This window comes from Phalacrocorax aristotelis, chromosome 9 (assembly GCF_949628215.1).
Source record: "Phalacrocorax aristotelis chromosome 9, bGulAri2.1, whole genome shotgun sequence".
NCBI lineage: Eukaryota > Metazoa > Chordata > Aves > Suliformes > Phalacrocoracidae > Phalacrocorax > Phalacrocorax aristotelis.
Window position 1 is genome coordinate 36,708,619 of NC_134284.1, and position 19,481 is coordinate 36,728,099.

At 48.7% G+C, this 19,481-nt stretch overlaps 1 protein-coding gene across 1 annotated transcript in view; it reads left to right on the forward strand.

Moving 5' to 3' along the window:
- The window catches only part of MDGA2 (MAM domain containing glycosylphosphatidylinositol anchor 2), a 398,250-nt gene that overhangs the window by 138,831 nt on the left and 239,938 nt on the right, over positions 1 to 19,481 (forward strand). The window contains exon 2 of the mRNA XM_075104400.1: positions 3,305 to 3,444. Coding sequence (XP_074960501.1) covers positions 3,305 to 3,444 — 140 coding nt within the window. The remainder of the gene's footprint in view (positions 1 to 3,304; positions 3,445 to 19,481) is intronic.

Sequence of the window (19,481 nt, forward strand, 5' to 3'; positions counted from 1 at the left end):
AGTGTCTGTGCATGGCAAGAGGAGGATGAGGATGCTCCGTGTCCTGCAATGCTGAGCTCTTGAGGCATGTGGAGGGCGAGCAGCTCTCCTTGCACAGGGAAAGCTGCAGTACACCAAGCATTAGTACTGCTGTTCTACTTAGAAAAAATAAGAAGTGAGAATCAATGGATTCTTTTAAGGGTCAGAGTGTGACACATGGGACTGACTCCTGAACGAGGACATCTCTGTCCTTGCAGGAGGGACAGTTTGCTCCATGGGAAGAGCCTGGACCGATGGTACCAAGGGAAGGATAGGTTTGATTTGTTTCTTCTAAGCAGTAAATAACATCTTCAGCCTTGCAAAACAGGTGCTTTGTATGGTATGGGGAGGGTGCTGGGGCTGTAAAACAGTTCTGAGCACTAGGAAAGCAAAGCTGAGGCAGCCTCTGTGTAGGGGGCAGGTGGATACACTTCACAGAATCCCCGACTGGCGGGGGTTGGGAGGGCCCTCTGGAGCTCACCCCGTCCCACCCCTGCGTGAGCAGGCACCCCCAGAGCAGGGGCACAGGGCCGCGTCCAGGCGGGGGGTGAATGTCTCCAGGGAAGGGACCCCACAGCCTCTCTGGGCAGCCTGTGCCCCTGCTCGGGCACCCGCACAGGGAAGGGGTTTGTCCTCATGTTCAGGGGGAACTTCCCGTGTTCCAGCTTGTGCCCGGTGCCCCTTGGCCTGGCGTTGGGCACCGCTGAAAAGAGCCCGGCCCCATCCCCCTGACACCCGCCCTTCAGGTATTTATAAGCACTGATGAGATCCCCCCTCAGCCTTCTCTTCTCCAGGCTGAACAGACCCAGGTCTCTCAGCCTTTCCTCACAAGGGAGATGCTCCAGCCCCTGAGCACCTTGGCAGCTCTGCGCTGGCCTTGCTCCAGCAGCTCCCTGTCCTTCTTAAACTGGGGGCCCAGAACTGGCCGCAGCCCCCCAGATGCGGCCTCACTGGGGCAGAGAAGAGGGGGAGGAGAACCTCCCTCGCCCTGCTGGCCACGCTCCTTTTCATGCCCCCCAGGACACCGCTGGCCCCCTTGGCCCCAAGGGCCCGGTGCTGGCTCAGGGTCACCTCGCTGCCCCCCAGCACCCCCAGGGCCTCTCAGCAGAGCCGCTCTCCAGCAGGTCCCCCCCAGCCTGTGCTGGTGCAGGGGGTTGTTCCTCCCCAGGGGCAGGACCTGGCACTTGCACTCTACTTGTCTGACTAAACGTGACCATAGGTTGAGCATTGTGTGTATGTTCAGTTGTTGTGCTGTACTAAGAAATAACTGATGCTAGGGAGCAATTTTGCTGGCCTTGCAAAACTGCCAAGAGCAGTGGAGCGTTGGTCCTGTATTCACCTTGGTGAGCCAGAGCTGGCTGCAGAAGAGAGGAGAGGGCGAGCTGATTAGTCTTTGAAACTTGGTGCATGGTGGCTCGAGGAGCAGAGCTCGCTGGAGGATCTGCTGGAGCTCGCTGCTGTTGCAGCCGGAGCTGCTGGGCCTCCCCTGCCCAACTGGGAGGCAGCGAGCGCAGGGCGCTTTGCTTTTGTGCCCGCTGGGTTAGGCTTGAGTGGCCCCACGGAGTTGTCTCTGCTGATCTGATGGTCTTCTGGAGCTGTGTCACCTTGTACTGTTAGACTTGTGAGCGCGCCAGGTATGCGGGAAACGTCCACTCCCTGCACGAGCTGTTCTGCCTGCGCTGGTGCTCTGCAGAGAGGCTCTGCTGAGGACAGATTTCTTAAACACTTGCTGAAGAGGTTAACCTAGGCCAAGCACATTGAAAACTGATCTAAATACAGCAGGCTGAGATGGACAGGGCGACGCAAGGTAGCTGGGAATATCAGGCTTAGTCATTACAACCTGAAATAATTATTCTTTTCCTGGTCATCTAGTTGACGTGACACTGTCCTGTTCAGGGTTCTTTGCCTGAGTCTCATTTTCTTCAGCCTCTGGAGAGCGAGGGTCAGAAATTTGAATTATTAGCAGGCTTGTATCAATTCTGGGCATTGTGCAGCGGTTGATACTGCGATGGGCTGTCTCAACTGGGAGCCGCGCGTGGGTCAGACCGGTAATGGCGCGGTGCTGGGGGTGGGGGGGGTCTGCAGGGGTGCCAGAGCAACGCGCCCCAGGAATCCTGCGTGGGTGTTAGCCGAGCAATCGCAGGTTGATCAAGGAAGCCGCAGGGTGGTGTAAGAGGGAGGCAGCATGCGGCCCAGAGCCCTGCAAACGGAGCTGCCGTCTTGGGGGGGCTGTCGCTGCTGTTGCGAGGGACGCGGCGGGAATGCACCGGTGTTTTCCCACCAGCACAAGGCTCTTACCCATGGGAAACGGGGCCAGGAGCTCAACGGCTTCGTGTCCTGTTGGGCTCAACTCTAATCGTTCTCCTGGCTGGTTGTGATTTAAGACTTCAGTAAGGTCTTTAAGGTGTATCCACTTAGACTGATGAGGAGCAGTGCACTGTTGAGCAGAGAGGGTGACATACTGGGTCTTTAAAACTCACCAGAATTACATTTTATCTCTTCTGCTCTTTAGTTTACGTTCCTTTATTTGGCAGTAGGACTGTAACTCAACTTTCTTATCCTATTGATCCACTCTGAAAATTTTAATAGCTGTAAATTTTGCAGTTCAGAAATAAAAAAGAAAATCGGAGGGCCGGGAACATGCTTTGGAGACTTGCCGAAACAGAGCTTTAATTTGTACACGTGGTATCAGCAACAACATTGCAGTTTTCCTACATGTACAACATGTAAAACGGTGTAACGTCCTGTAGTTCGGTTTGTATATACAAGAAAATTAAAGTAAGGGTTGTGCCTGAACTTAACCTCCGGTCCAAATCCTGGTCCCTCTGACAGCAACAGGATTTTGGTATCAACTTTGAAAGGAAATAGCATCAGTCCCAGTGCTTCTCCCGCTTAATTTTAATGGTTTAATTAAGGCTTCTCATTTGCATAATGAGTGTGATAATACGTTTAGAAAGACATATAATAAAAAAGAACAATAATGCAGAGTTCATTTGGAAAATGAAACAAAAATAACTGGAATGCAAATGAGTTTGCAAAGGTTTCGTTCAGGGGATTGCTACGTATTAATAAATACCGTGGCAATCTCTTCTGGCACCGAATATGTATGCGTATGCTGAGTAAGCAAAAGAGATTTCTCCACGGTGAAAATACTCGGCCCCAGCCTCGGTCTTCCCGGCTAGGGCTGTTGCAAAGATCCCAGGCTGCTGCAATGGAAATGGGTCTGAGCAAACGCTGGGGGTGCAGGCAACGATGCTCACCTGGTTTCTCTCTCTGGGTCTTGCAGCCCCCCCCACCGTGCGGATCGTGCACTCGGGCCTGGCGTGCAACATCGAGGAGGAGCGCTACTCGGAGAGGGTCTACACCATCCGTGAGGGTGAGACGCTGGAGCTGACCTGCCTGGTCACTGGCCATCCTCGGCCACAGGTGAGCCCCCACCGCGCCCCGTGGCAGCCTGCCACTGGTCACCGCACCCTTCCGCTGCCCTCTCTGTCTCTGAGCCTGTGCAGGTTGGTTTCATCTTCTGCTAAGGACTAGACTGGCGCAGGGGGGTAAAAGATCAATGCAACAGGATCCGAGGGGGGGGTGTTTGTCCAGGCTGTTGGGTTGGTATTGGGGTGTTGAAGAAAAAACATCAAAAGCAGAAAATTTTATGGTTTTTTGTTTGAATGACTGCCTAGGAATGTGGTATTAAAACCAGCAAGTCTGTGTTGTGCTGTAACATGGGTCCTGATGGGAGAGTTTGAGATCCACGGGGGTTGGTAGAAGGGAAGGAAAAACAAACGCAAGGTCAGGGACAGTCGAACATAGACAGTATGCACCAGAGTGAACAGCTGGAGTAGGTGCACCCAAAAACTCGGGGGAGTCTTGCTGTGCTCTGGGTCTTAGATGTTGTTAGAACTACAGCCCTGGAGAAGACAAAAGTTAAACAGAAATAAATTCCCCTTTTCCCAGGCGCTATTTTATAGCATCGCATTCAAAGCCAGAGTGTCTTGGCAGCCTGTGCTCTAGCTGCCCTGCTGTGTCCCCCGCTCAGCACCCCCCTTTGCCCAGAGTACCTCATTAACAGCTTATTTCAGATCAGGACCATTCCAGACCTGTGCATTCCAGACCTTATTACCCCCCTGCTCTGTTTTTCCATCGCCATCTTTTCCTTCGCTCTGTGAACCCAACCTGCTCGCTGTTCCCTCAAAGTGACCATCGCCACTTTGTCTTCTGCTGTGTCCCCTCGTCCTGCTCTGCTGGTGAACAAGCTGAGAACGAAGAGCTGGAGGTGGGTCTGGAATTGGCTCGGATCACCACGTTTCGCAGGGCACGTATCTGTATGAGATTTGAACAGTGAAATACCTTGCAAGGGTTTTCTTTGCAAGGTGGTGAATTAAGCACCTCCCTTTTGCAATCACATAGGACAGGCAGGAGCTGTGAAGTGTAGTTAGCTGGGGGGGAGAGGGGATTCACTGGAGACCTCAAGTCTGCAGGGCAGTCATGTTTCTCCAGGAAGGAGAGATGAGCTGATTTTCTGCCCTTTATTCTGTAGCTGTTCCCAATTTAATGAGAAGATTTCAAAATAAAGAAGTTGAGGTTTAGCCTGTGCTGGTTCCAGGGAAGGCATAGGTCAGGCTGGCTCTTAGAAAACTCTACTTTAACTGCGCACAGTTGCACTCTCTCAGCTGCAGTCACACATTAAAGCCATGTTATAAACCAAGCCATTTTCCTTTTAAATTAAGTGATCTGTGTCTAGTCTTTGCCAGGTGAAGGAGAAAGAAAAAAAGCCCTAAAAACCGAAAAAGACTGGGCCGAGCACCCAGACGTTTTGGTACCACCCCAAATGAGAAAAGTGCTGTTTTAAAATCAATGCTATTATTAAAGAGATTAATATTCAGTGCCTAGCAGGGTAGGAAAAGTATTTATTGCCTTGCTATGGAATTCTCTCCCATTGCTGGTTGTCCTCTTCGCTCTGACATTGCCCACGCTGTGGTAAATTGGTGGCTCATTGAATGTCGTCGGGGAAGATGCCGGTAGCTCCGTGCTGGAAGCGAGAGACTCTGGATTGATACAGGCTTCATTCACAAAAGCTGATAACGATGTTTTAATGTAGCGCTTATTGAAGCAGGAGGGGAGCACCTACCACCCCGAGGACACCCTGCTGGTTTTTAGGGGGTCTGTTATGGCATAAGGTGCTGTTCAACACTGGGAAGATAGGAGCTGCCCCAGGCTGGCTGCCTTCTCCAGCCACCTCTCCGAAACAAGTCCATGTCTCTCAGTGCCTGTTAGTAGTGTTGGATTTATTCTGCCTTCCCAAACTTTTCTTATCCAGGCTTATTGAGAACTTTATAATGTCCAAAGCAGCTGGCTGTGGATGCAGCAGCTTTTGGCAGGCTGTGTTTGAGTGGAGGTAAATAGCACGTTCCTGTGCAGGCAGGAAAGAGCAAGGATAAAGGTAGACTGATACTTCCAGCGAGCTTCCTTGGAGAATATTTCTTTCTCAAACCATCTCTTCCATCTGTTCCAGTAAAGCTTGACCAGCAGCCTGCGAGGTTTGGTGGAGCTGAAATCAAAGATCCCTCTCAAACCTGCCTGCTTGGAGGTTTGAGGAGGCTTCAAAGCGAGCGGGGCTGTTATCCATCAGGAAACGCTTTGGACCAGCCATGAAAGGCGCCGTCTCAAGCAGTAACAAAGCTTATGATGCTGCTGAATTAAAAAAAAAAAAATGTTCAACCAAAAAGTCTTATCAAGAAAGCAACCATAAGGCTGCTTTTTCATAGAAATCTCTATTTTCTCATCTGGGATTCAGGATGGAAAATTGATTTCTCTTCATTTTACCTGTTTATAGATTTTTTTCTTTGTCAGCCGGCACCTCCGTCTGCTCTCACGCCCTTGCTCTCGTGTTACAGCTCTCTGAGGCTCACAGTATTTTGTGCAAATTAGCTCCCTGAGAGCAGGGGGATAGTTTCGGTATTCTCAGATGGGTGATTCCGCAACAAAATACAGGAGGCTTGGCAAGGCTGCGTTTGAACATTAGCCTTTTTATCACCTTAGCGTTAAATTTCCATTCAGTTTTAGCGCTTGAGTAAGCTTAAAAAAAAAAAAGAAAAGCTAAGATAGCTTTTTGCATTGCCTTATTTAAACTTAGGCATGAAATTCTGTGGGAGCTGCAGCCCCTTGGACTCGTTGCCTGTGAAATTTGGCTTCTCTTGAACAAGGCTGCCATGGATCTCACCGACATTTGTGTTGCTTTTGTCGAAGGGGAAAAGCACCAGAGTCAGGCAGGAGGTCAGAGTGGATGTAAAATTGGCAAGCTGGTGCTCGCTGTTTCCAGCTGTCAGAGAACAACTCTTACCTGCCAATAATTACTCCTGGGTATTTTAAATCCAGATAGTGTAAGATTTTTATTTATTTATTTTGCTTGTTGGATACATTCTGCTTTACAGGCCTGGTTCTTTAGCGGGAGGTCTGCAGTGTGCTTCTGTCGTGACCAAGAGGCAGCCCTGGCTGGAAGGGGTGATACGGCATTTATTCCTAAGCCTTCCATTTTCATACGTGCAGAATTGATATGAAACTCAACAATATATTGTTGTTGGATTCTGATGTCGAGACAGCCTTCAATATGAGATGGGTTTGAGGGCAAGTATCTGGCAGGATTCTTCCTGTTCTTGCAGATGGAAGTGGTGAAAATACATTTTTAATTTTCTTTTTTTATTTTCCTGCAAGACTTCCATCCACACTTTAGGCTAATTGCCAGTATTTTCAGTACTTCAATTTTTTACTGATTTTTGCACAGAAGGTTATCATATTTGGTTTGCAAATTGTATGGAAATTATTGTGGAATGGTATTTTATCAGACCCTGGGAAGTCAGTTTATAAAATACATAATTATATATCTATTCTAAGAATGCTATTCAACTTGCATGTGTTTCTCAAACTTTTTCAATTATTATTGGTGTACGTAGAAACTCCTTTTGTTTTAAACGCTATAAGAAGTCAGCTGTAGTAGGCACTGACCAACCTGATCTCCTCCTGTGACACGGTGACCCGCCTGGTGGGTGAGGGAAAGGCTGTGGCTGTGTCTGCCTGGGCTCCAGCAAAGCCTTTGGCACTGTCTCCCACAGCATCCTCCTATGGAAGGAGGTGGCTCATGGCTTGGATGGATGGACTCTTCGCTGGGTAAAACCTGGCTGGCTGGCCAAGCCCAGAGAGTTGTGGTAACGGAGCTAAACCAGGCTGGTGGCCAGTCACGAGCGGGGTCCCCCAGGGCTCAGTGTTGGGGCCAGTCTTGTTTGATATCTTTATCAACGATCTGGATGAGGGAATCGAGGGCACCCTCAGTGAGTTTGCAGGTGACACCAAGTTGGGTGGGAGTGTTGATCACACGAGGGTAGGAAGGCCCTGCAGAGGGACCTGGACAGGCTGGATTGATGGGCTGAGGCCAGCTGTGTGAGGTTTAACAAGGCCAAGTGCCGGGTCCTGCCCTTGGGTCACACCAACCCCAGGCAACGCTGCAGCCCTGGGGCAGAGGGGCTGGGAAGTGCCCGGCGGAGAAGGCCCTGGGGGTGCTGGCTGACAGCCGGCTGGGCATGAGCCAGCAGTGCCCAGGTGGCCAAGGAGGCCACCAGCCCCCGGGCTTGTGTCAGCACTGGTGTGGCCAGCAGGAGCCGGGCAGGGATGGGGCCCCTGTGCTCGGCACTGGGGAGGCCCCACCTCGAATGCTGGGCTCAGGTTTGGGCCCCTCGGGACAAGAAGGGCCCTGAGGGGCTGGAGCGTGTCCAGAGAAGGGCAGCGGGGCTGGGGCAGGGTCTGGAGCACAAGTGTGCTGGGGGGCGGCTGAGGGGGCTGGGGGGTTTAGCCTGGAGAAGAGGGGGCTGAGGGGAGCCCTTCTCGCTCTCTGCAGCTGCCTGAGAGGGGCTGGAGTGAGGGGGGGGTCGGTCTCTGCTCCCAAGTCACCAGTGACAGGGCGAGAGGGAACGGCCCCAAGCTGCGTCAGGGGAGGTTTAGGTTGGATATTAAGGAACCACTGCATGGTTCTACCAGGTCACTTGGATTAATGAATTGTTGTAACCTGCTTGATTTTAATTTTTTAATTTAATTTTTTCTTTATTAAGCTGTAAGTCTGGGATATACGTACATCCCCTGTTTTTTGAATAAACTCCAGTCTTGGCCAACTGCTGTCCGGTGCTGCTCCTTACACTTCAGCAGCAACTGGATAAGGGCCATCAGGAATTCTTGCCTGAAACAAAGGCCGCTAGATGTATTGCGGAGCAGAAATGCCACACTAGTATGACAGTGGCTCATGGAAGGGGACTAGGATGTCAGCAGGAAAGTGGGGCATCTCTGCAGGGATGGCCTCAAGTTGCACCAGGGGAGGTTTAGGTTGGATATTAGGAACAATGTCTTCCCTGCAAGAGCGGTCAGGCCCTGGCACAGGCTGCCCAGAGAGGTGGGGGAGTCACCATCCCTGGGGGGGTTCAAACACTGTGTAGACGTGGCACTTCAGGGCATGGTTTAGGAGATGTGGGGAAGTTGGGTTGAGGGGTTGGACTTGATGATCCTTGAGGTCCTTTCCAACCTTAATGATTCTATGATGCTAAGAGCAAACTGCTTTCTGCACATGATGTTCTCTTGCCTTGTGCTTCTGCAAATTGTTATTGCTTTGGCCATCGCAGGTGATGGCATTAAAGGTAAGCAGAGGCTGCCAGATTCTACCCATAAACACATGTGTGGTCCCCATCGCATGAAGATGAGAGGCAAATTTTGGGCTTCGGTCTTCACAAACATCACACTGGTTCATTAACGGAGCGTCTGCTTCCAGTCCTGCTCAGTGAGGTATGGGAGCCAGGCAGCAGTGCTCAAGTAAAGAGATTATTCAGTACATAAGCTAGGTGTTAGTAGCAGGCTTTATTTAGTGTCCTTAAAGTAAAACTGTGGAAGTACACTCTGCAAGCCTTCAATTTTGGGAATAGCATTTAAGAGCGGGTGCAAATGCTCAAGCAGAAAATTCTCTTCCTGATTTGCAAGCTGAGTTTGGTAATTGAGTACCTTAATAGCTAGGGGTTTGGAGCTGCAGTTAATTACACCTACAAAATTAAAGTCTCTTTAAAATCATGCACTCTACTTAACAAAGAATTTTTTTCTTGTTTTGGGGGCTAATTAGCTGCATTCACCTGCTTTCCTGATTCTGAGCTCACAGTAGGTCTCCACAACTATTGAGAGGCAGTTTGAAAGCCAAGTATCTAATGGTTAGTAGGGGAAAATCTCCTGTGAACTTTCCTCCTCTGAGTCCTTTTTGGGTCTCAGGTAGATGGCAGGCAGGCACATGCCAGACCTGGCGATGGGCTGGAACAGATGCCAGTGCTACAGGATGGCTCAGGTTAAGAAGCTGAGCCTAGAGGAGGACCAAGCTGAGTCCTCTGTCTGGCTGTAGAGGACATCAGGTGGTCTTGTCTGATGTTTGTCCAGTCATTGCCTTCCTGTTGACCTAAAAGGAGCACGGTGACTCTGTGGCTTAGGGAGGTGCCTATGAGTGAGCCTCAGACCATTGCTGTAGATCGCTGCAAGTGGAGATGGTCCTCAGGGAGTCTCCAGAGGCTCCTCTATGTGCTCTACCAGCCCAAGCACCTTTGTTCTCAACACCCACCATCCCGTCGACCTTCCCTAAGGAGAAGAGACCTTACTGATGCTCTGTTGCAGCCTCCTGCACTGCAGGACTGCTGTTACCAGCACAGTGTCTATCTGCTTTTCCATTCTACCACATTAAAAGTTCCCCTGAGATAAAAAATGAGAGAAAAACCAGTCTCTCTCAGAAGCTTGCAAATGTGTCCTTCCTTATTTTGCAAGGCGGCTCCTGAATATCCAAGTTTGTATCCAGGGCACATTTACACTTAAGTATGTCTTTGTGTGCGCATTAATGCCTGCAAGGGAGGGCTTGTGGCTCTGAAGACTCTCCCCGGGGAAGGGAGCAGGGCTGAGACCCCTGGAGCAAGTGCGCTTTTCTGCGTGAGGGTGCTCTCAGCTCGCCCTGGGGAAGCCCCTTCTGCTTGTGCCACATATTACACTCTCTCCCCCCAACCTAGGTGGGGGACACATTTTCTCCTCCTTCCTTCACGGATTGGAGAAGGCAAAGAGAAAGTGCTGCTTACGGGGTTCCTCTCCTAAGGGTTATGCTCATGGCTTTAAAGAAACGAAGCTGGTGGGGCTGGTGTGCGCTGTGGTGCCTGGCCGCTCTGCTGCCTGCGCAGCCTTCTCACGGCACCCTGCATGATCTGAAGCTGCCTATGGTGGACGCCTGCTGCAGGTGGAAGTCTGGGAGGAGAACTGAATATTTTCTTTTTTTTTTTTCCTCTTTCATGGCAATGCTCCTGTTTGCTTTACCAAAGTGCACATTTATGCCTTTTTGTCTTTCCAGGCATTGCTTTTAAGTTTTCGATCAATTGATGTAGGTCCGTAACAGGCTGACGACTTGCATGTGCCTCTTTGTGATCTGCTCCAAGTCGTGTTGAAATGACACTGCTCTATAGGGGCCTCTCTTTGAAAACATGTCTTCAGTTTTCCTCTTACCGGCTTCCAACCACGTGCCACAAAGTTCTTCCTAAAATTAGTTTCAGGCAGGTGGAGGTAGGGAGGCTCACGTATTCAGAGTGGCGGCTGCGCTTTCAAACTGGAAACTGTTTTGAAATGTGTTTAAAATTTGTTGGGGTCTAATAAATATCAATGAGGCCTTCGGGGAGAATAATGCAAGGCTGCAGTAATTATGGCAAGGGGAGAGAATTACAAACGCTTGCACACTGTTGTTCCCCAAAACTTAGCCTCACTCCTAATTATACAGAAAGCTCTGAGCACCCCAACGTATCATTGCGTGTCTACTTATCTGTGCAGTGATTGTGTAGCGTTTGATCTAATACTGCTATCCATAATTTGCAGCATTCTTATACACAGCGCTCATCACTTGATCTATTAAATGCGCCATTAGTTGCCATAGAAACTAATTTTCCCTTGATTAAGTTTTAAAAATGCCACATCCACGCTCAGGTGAGGTTAACGGTGGGTGGGCAAATGCAGCCCATATTTTTTTTTTTTATTTCCCCCCCCCCACAAATTACTGCTTTTAGGATTTTGCCCAGAGGTTGGTTTGGATTTTTTAATAAAATTTTGCAAAGCCCCTTGCTGGTTGGAAATGAGGGCAACGTGACGAGTCCTTCTCTGTTTGTGGCTGCCTGAGCGGAGCCTGCGCTCCGTGTTGGACTCGCTGGGGCTGGCTGTGTGTCCCGCAGGGCGAGGGGCGCGGCGTCACCCTTCGGACCGCTCCGTTTTCCAGACGTTAGCCCAGGAACCACGTGTTGTGCTGTAGCTCCCTGCAGCTCGGCAAGAGACGTGCAAGGATGCACTGAGGCCGCTTATCCCCGTGATGCAAATAACTTATTTGCTGTTGTGTGTAGCTAATAGGTGACACTTTATTTATACTGGTGAGGCCCTCCTGCACAGCCTGTGGAGGGACGTAGCTTATCCTACCCCTCCTTAGCAGCTCTAGCCTGTGCTGAGGGCAGGGGTCCAGCCAGTGGCAGCAACGACTGTGACTCTCCCAAGGTGACGAGTGGCATTTGGACCAAGGAGGGGTGGGGGGTAGAGGAAGCAGCATCTTCTGAAAGAGCAGGGACTGGCTGGGATTTTGCATTCCTGGTTGTCCACTAAAGGCTGAACGATAAAAACCTTGTTTGCCAGTATAACCTTGCCTACACATTTGGTTTGGGGTTAGGTTTTTTTTCCTCTGGGTGTTTTTTTTTTCCCCCCTTTTTTTTTCATCTCTGTATGCCGCCGCACCTTGGATTACATTATCCTGTCATGAACAATACGGTCTGAGATGTAAAATATGCTGAGTGGAGGGAGAGCGATGCCCGAGTCCTCATCCAGTTGCTTCACCGCGGCTGCAGGGTGGCAATGCGGCGGCTGCGGGAGCGCTCTCCATCCCCACCAGCATGGCCCAACGCTCTCTGGCAAGTGATGAGATCCCCACATCTGTTTCCCTGCCTCGAACAAGCTCCAGGAGTCAGAGGAGGCAGCAGCCGCTGCGGACGCATGTCTTCCAGCCGTCTGAGAGCTGCGTGCCCTCTGCTCCCAGTGAGCTCTGGGATTTTGGCTATTTTGGGGATGCAGCATGCCCTAATGAGCACTGAGGCTTTCTTCTGCAGAACCGTAGCAGATTCCACCCCCTCACATCCTTCTGCCACCCCTTCTCCTGTGCAGCGCTATCGGACTATGTCATTTTATCCCCTTGAAATCGAGGGGCTAAGACACGCACTTATTGCTGGCTGTGCGTGAAGAGAGTGGCAGGTAGCTTCGCTCTCCTGGAAAGCAGTGCATGGGAGGATCTGCATTTGAAAGACCCTAAATTTTCTCCCTGTCACTGTTTTGCTGTGTTTTCTTTCCACTTGTAGGAGTGGAGTGCTGTGCTGATGGCCACACTGTCAACAAGTAGCTTCCCCCCTTGCAGCTGAGAGGCTGCTAGGAGATGCCTTCTGCTTCCCGAGCTCGGTGCTTGCGCACCCTGAGCAGAGCCAGGACTGCTGCTCCTCCGGGGCACATGTGGCCTGGGGACACGCACCCTGCCTGCTGGGAATGCGGGTGGCAAAAGGGGGTGGTAAAGCGGCACGGATGCTCTCCCTTGGCTGTGGCAGGCCGTCAGGGATGCTGAGCTGAGTCATGCTGTGTGCCAGCGTGGTCGCAGCAGCGAGGCGCTGGGCACAAAGCCTGTCCTATAGAAGCGGAGGTGGTGGCTGGCAGGGGCTGTTCTCAGCGTAGGCTCGGTGCTCGAGTCCCCCCGAAGGTGCCTGGGCTGACCTGGGCCAGCCATGTCAGGACTGGCTGGAGTCAGCGGGTCCGACCCGTTTTGCAGCCGCATTGTTGCAGCGATTGCCCACGCTGTGTGGCTGGCGGGGTTTGCATTGCAGGTTTATATTGCAGGAGAAAGGAATTGTTTTATTTTAATTATTAACCAGTGCTTAGTGGTACAATGGGGCTTGAATAAACAACTGAAAGAAGCAATAGGCAAGGCAGGAAAGCAGCGATATCAGAGAATCATTAAGGTTGGAAAAGACCTCGAGGATCATCAAGGCCAACCACCAACCCAACACCCCCAGGCCTCCTAAACCATGGCCCCAAGTGCCACTTCTGCACGTTCCTTTGAACCCCCTCAGGGCTGGTGACTCCCCCACCTCTCTGGGCAGCCTGTGCCAGAGCCTGACCACCCTTGCAGTAAAGAAATTTTTCCTAATATCCAAATTTTTTTCTAATATCCAAAAAACCAAACAATGGGATCATGGTGGGGGGAAAGCCTTGTGTTGTCTTGCATTTAGTTTGTTGGGTTTCAGATGTGTTTTTTCCTTTCCAAAGCAAGCGTGCTGAGCCTAAAAGTAAGAACTGGGTGGGATGGATGAGGCCCCTCTTGAGACATTGGGCAGCACCTTCCTATGTGATAGGATGTCTGTGTTCCCAAAACAAACGCAGAGACTCTTTGGAGAAGCAGAAAGGAGTGAAGTTTTCAAATTCTAGAGGAGGATCAATAGGGAGAATATACGGGTGGGTAAAGGGCTAGAATATTTGTCCTTTTCAGGGCAAAAACCACGGTGCTGAAAGGTCAGTCTAGCCCAGTGTAACCCGCGTCAGCAGCAGCTTTTGCTCAGCCTTCTAAGTTTGCATGTAGAAGCAACAGCAGGGAAGGAAAAAAAGACTGGGTTAGACCATTACTTTCACCTGCTTATTGGGATTCTTTTTTTTCCTGTCTCAAACGAGTGGTAGGAGTAAACTAAAATTCCAGAATTAAATAGGTTTTTGGTGGGTCCCAACATGTCAGCGGAGTGGTTAACTGTGCTGCTTTCCACAAAGCAGCGCTGAGGTCCTGGGTCAGAGCATGCTGTGCAGGCAGTTTGCGATGTGCTCAGAGGCATGAGTGGCTCAGTCCCGAGGAGCCCGGTGCAACTCCAGGAGTCTCTTGCCTACTTGTTTTTTGATGCTGCCCCTGTGGATGCTGTGATTTCTGTCCCGGACTTTTTTCCCTAAATGTGAAACACTTATTTCTCTTGTCAGGCAAAGCAGGGGTGGGTTGTAGTGAGCACTGAATGTATCTGCAGTGCTCTGCAGAGGTGTGAATGCAGGTGCTGTGCTTTAGGAAAGAAAAAACCACATCAAATAAACCGTTCATAGCCTCCACAGCAAAAACGGCATGTAAAGTTTAATCACGTATTTCTTTTAGTGCTGAAGAACGACGGAAACACATGCCCTTTGTAGCTAAATGTGATCTTTATTGAGTCAAACGTTTATGAAGGGGTTTTTCCAGCGTAAAACGCAGGCTAATTTAGTCATGAGTCAGGCTGGATTTTGTCAGGTGTTCACTGAACATTTGTAAAGTTTTCCTGTGAACTGAGGAGCGTCATATGAAATCATCATCAATTTTCCTAACAAGAGTACAATTATTGTAATAAGGATACGCAGAATGCAATAGGGAAACAGCTGTTCCCGTGTAAGTAACCGCCCTCCCCAGAAATTGCTTTCTTTGGCCACATCAGCTGTTAATAAGAATTCCTATCAATTAAAATAGAAAATGTAGCATCCACTTTACCTCAAAGGAGCTTTTTATGTTTCACTTGCAGCTGATCAAAGCAAACATCATGTGGGTTTTTTGTTTTGTTTTTCTGAAGTTCCGCTTTTTATATTTTAATGGATGGAGTGCCAGAAAAATGTTAATTCTTTCTTTGAGTGCGCTAATAAGGTGAAGGTAGGATTCTGTTCTGAAACATTAGAGGAGGCTACACTAATCACACTGAGTAATTAAGACGGGACGCATTTTAAATAATGAAGGTGTTTCTATAATGTGCCACAGTTACATGTTGCATCCCCAAAATGCCTCGCTGCTTGGCAAGGAGCTTGTTTTGTTGGAGGTGGAAGGAGAGGCGAGCGAAACACCCTGTGGTGCCCGTCAGCTGCCTGTCAACTCCCAGCGCTCATGGGCTGGGGTTTTGCCATGCTCCGTCATATCCTGATGTACCACAGGTGTTTGAAAAGTTGCCTTTGCGTGCTTCTAAACCTCATTTATTAATACTGCCAGTAAATATATTTTTGTCTCAGTGCTTCTGTATGTTGTCTCAGTGCCAAATCTTACATAGCCTCAGCTGTGGGAGGAAAGGTTTTCCTGGCGATCGCTGTGGGAGCCTTGAAGTAAGAGCAGGCAGAGGTGGTGAAATAAGTGAGGAAGGGAGGGAGCTCCAGAGGTGCTGAGACCCAGCCATTTCTGTTGGTTATGGCATTGACGGCGAAGGCCGTAAGAATTCAGGCTCCCCAAAAAACAACCCAGGAAAAAAAACACAAACCCATAAAAAAGACATTTCCCCAAAATTCTCTTTTGGAGCTGAAGTCCTTGTCTAGTGGCAATCTAATGCGAAGAACTCATGTTGTAGTTAATTGAAGGGCTTGGTGGAGCTGTCTTCATGAGGTGGCAGTTATACAGCCTCTTCTCCACCCTGTCGTGGAGCGCAGAACTTTTTGGGCAGCCGTAATGAGGAAGGTGCTGCGTCCTTGCTGGTCCATCTGCCCCACTGGCACGGAGGCTTTCACTGCGACCCTGAGCTGGATCTATGGTCGGTGCCTGCAGGGCGGCTGGTGGCCTTCCTTGCTGGGCTCCACCGAGCGCTTTCTTCATGAGGACAACGATCTTGTTCCCTCTGTAACTATTAAAATGCCATCCTGTCTTGAATGCCATCATTTTGATACGGTAAATTAGTGGGGTGCTGCAAACAGCACGTTGTGCCACTGAGTATTTTGTGAATATGCCACTGAAAGAAACGTGAAGCCATGCACCCTATCGTCTGCCGGAAGCTGGATTAAAAGGCGTGTGGTTTGCAAGCTGATAAAGAAATTAAACTCCTCGGTTTTTCTATTCTGAATAATTTGACCAGACGTCTCTAGCTGATTCTTCTGGTTCTAGGTGGCTGCTGTCTCTCGACAAGAAATATGTTTACAGGTTTCTAAAAAGGGCTTGGAAGTGGTAGGGGAAAGAGGTCAACTTAAATCAAGATAAATGTAACATTAGGGGAAGAGAAATGTGTATTTCAGTCTCATTCTTGCAGTCGAGAATATTGAGCGTAGGCCTGCTAAAGCATCAGCAATCACCAAACGGAGACTGTCGGAGCATGATGTGGAGTTGGAAAAGACATCCAGGTTGGTGATTTTTACTGTATCGGTTTCATATTGATCTTAAAAGCTGCCAGAAATCCCTTATAGAAAGTTTCCAGTGAATGGAGAGCATGGATCTCCCATCATCAGAAGAAAAACAGCAGCATTTTCCAGTTTACTGAAATATGGACGCTTGTCCTCTGAATGGATTGCCTCTGTCTTCTCCCCTTCCCCCTCATCTTCCCCCCAAAAACTGTGCTCCGCAGTCTTTGGTTTCTGTCTGTCTGTGGTCAGCTTTTGCGTTCCTTTTTCTCGCTGGTCCTCGACTGACGGTCTCGGTGGAGGTTGACTTGATGGACAAGTAGCTCTGGGATGCTGCAGAAGTAGCTGTTTTTCCACACTGTTGAACATACTAGTCTCATAATCAAAACTGAGGTGGGTGGTTTTGCAACAAGGTCTGTTGCTGTGAGGTCTGGCTCGCTGAAAAAGAATGTATTTGACGAGTAGAGAGATAATTTTGTAACCCAGGGAAACTAGTAGCATATGCAGATCTGCTGGGGCTGAAGCAGAAGCACGTTCTGGTAGCGGGTCTGTGGAAAGATCTCCTAAAGCAACACTTGAAGACGCTTTTTTTATGGAGCAGAATAGGGAATCATACCCATTGCTGTGGACGTAGTGAAAGACGTGTTCTATATCTGCGAGTAAAACCTTACAGCAGTGAGCTCATATTTTTTTTTCCCATAGCAGCAGGAAATGTTCATGGTTGGAGACCATGTTTGTTTTGCTGCCCATTCGAGTTCTTCTCCAGAGATGATATACGTTAGATCCAAAAGTCCAAACGTATGTTAGTGCCTCTGAGAAGGCATGGTAGGACTTCAAACTTCTATGCTTGGCTCCCCAGTTTGTCTCTAGAGCTGATGCCCATCAAGTGGGGATTTATTTAAGAGCAGTGTGCGCTTCCATGACTGACAGTTGAATTGTTGAACACGAGAGGCTTGATTGTTCGACAGAGCCTTTTTTCTTATATCCCACTGAATTCGGGGAGCAGAGGTAATATGGTTCTGTAACACACTGTGGTTCTACATGGAGTGTTTTCCATGTGTCTGCATATTGTCTTGAAGACGGTGCTTTCACAGCAATAGCTTGATGGCACCTGAGGTCCAGGAGCAACACCTCACAAAACCTAGCCCGTCTGAGGTGTCTGATGGTGGTAGAGTTTGAACAAATTGGGTTGTTTCTGGCCTGACCATTAAATGACTCCTCTGTGATCCTTCTGTGTGGTTTTATTCTCTGTGCTGCTTCTTGCTTGTTCTCATAGATAAAATTATATCATCAGCTGAGCTCTCCTTCAGCCTCTGGTAGCTGGGAGTGGCTGTTTTGGGAAGTACTAGGTTTATTTTTGCTGCCATCCACCTGAGCACTTCTGTCTGGATGCTCTGCAGAGCGTGAGTGGGCTTATCAGGCTGGAAAAACCATATGCCTTTTGCTGAAGGATGCCCTGTAATTGAGGCTTATTCCCAAGCGGTCCCGAAGAGCTCTTGTTATGTTAGTTGTTGTGTTAGGCTTTCCCCCTTCGCCCCCCCAGTTTTTGGAGTCAGCTTAGGCACATGTGGGGGCTTTTGGTTCGGTTTGATTTATAGGCTGTTCTGTATGTTAGAAAAGGCAAGAAATCTAAACCTTGAAGAGAAGTTGAACTTTAAATAAGTTTAACTATTTAATCTGCATGTAAATGTTTGCCTTCGCAGCCAAAAGCAATTAAACTCAACTGTCACTGTCCTAATTCATTTGGTATGCACCAAGGTATCTGTTCTGGTACTGTACCACAGGGCGCACAACACGGCTGCTGAAATAAAGCTAAACCGAACTAAAAAATGTTACTGTTACTGTTACATCAGTTGTCTTACAGGGAGCTAAAATGTCTGAGGAGCTTTAAAAGCCCTTTCCAGGATGCACCAGCATCTTCCATCAGAACAAGCAGGAACAACCTGTGTGTGTTTTGAGCGGGCTGTTCTTCATAACAGCAAGTCATAAGTAGACACTAAACAATAGGTATTTCCCAGATTACTCTTAGCAGTGTTGTTTTTTTACAGAAAAATCTTGCTACAGTGCGTGACTCTTTGCTCCTTAGTTTTGAGTGGTTTGACTCATTGTACCTCTGCTTGAAAGGTATAACCTTGGTAGAGACTTGATAGGTCCTTATAAATAATTACAGCAACATTATAGGCTGAATCCTCTTACTCTTGCAGATTTCAGGATCCAGGAGATAAAAATAACAAGTGAGATTATTTTTTTCCTCCCCTTATGTCTATCAATCAAAATGATAAAGATATTTATGACTTGCACGTTTTAATGGTGTAATTAGATATAAGTACATGTTCAAATGATTACACATATGAACACTAATTACATAATTGAAGACAATTATGCTAACTAGGTAAATACATAATTAACTAAAAATCTCTTATAAAGTCAAGGAAACTTGCACAACAGCCAAAGAAAGTAAAATCACAATAAAAAATAAATAACCCTTCTGGTGTGACAACTCCAAGAGCCAGCCAGGCACGTGTACGTGGATGAGACCTGCCTGCTTGACTTCTGGTGGGCTGATGCTTAGTCTCTTAGTCTCTTCTATTTTGGAGTCTCCTTGTAAAAGGAAGGTGAACATTAGAACAAAAAGCCGGGCTGTCGTTGTGTTTGTCTTGGTCTCGGGCAATGGATTTTCTGACCTCCGTAGGCTGGATTAAGGTGGTTCATTGCAGTGTGGGCTTTGTGGGGTGGGGAAGGAATTGTTTTGTCTCTATAATTGTGGGTTCTTGATACAGAAGGAAGGGAGAGCTCAAAGCTAGTTAGTTTGTTCCTATTTTAATAGAAAAGTGGAAGTTCAGTATACCAAGAGGAGGCCCATAGTGGCAGCGCTGCCCTACTGGGGCTGCAGAAGGGAGGCTCATTAAAGCCTCCTCACCAGCCCCTGCAACGCGCTTTCCTCTGACGCACCAGCTCGCCTTGCGCGCCCTTTCCAACCGCACAAGTATGTTAAGGCTTGTGCATCAGAAATGTAGTGAGACGCCCAGAGCCTCCGTAAACTCCCCGGTGCAGAAGTGTGTGTGGGGATGGATTGTTGCTGTGCATCAGGCAATGCTGAATTAGTGGCTGTAGCCCCTTTTCCTTGTGCTATCAACTTCTCCAGTTTTAAATATTCCCTGATTTCAAGCTATCTTCATTTCCCTTTGGAAATCATCTCAGTTCGTTGTTGCTTAATGTTGTGATGATTTCCTTAGCCTTTGCTCTACAAGGCCTTAATCCCATCC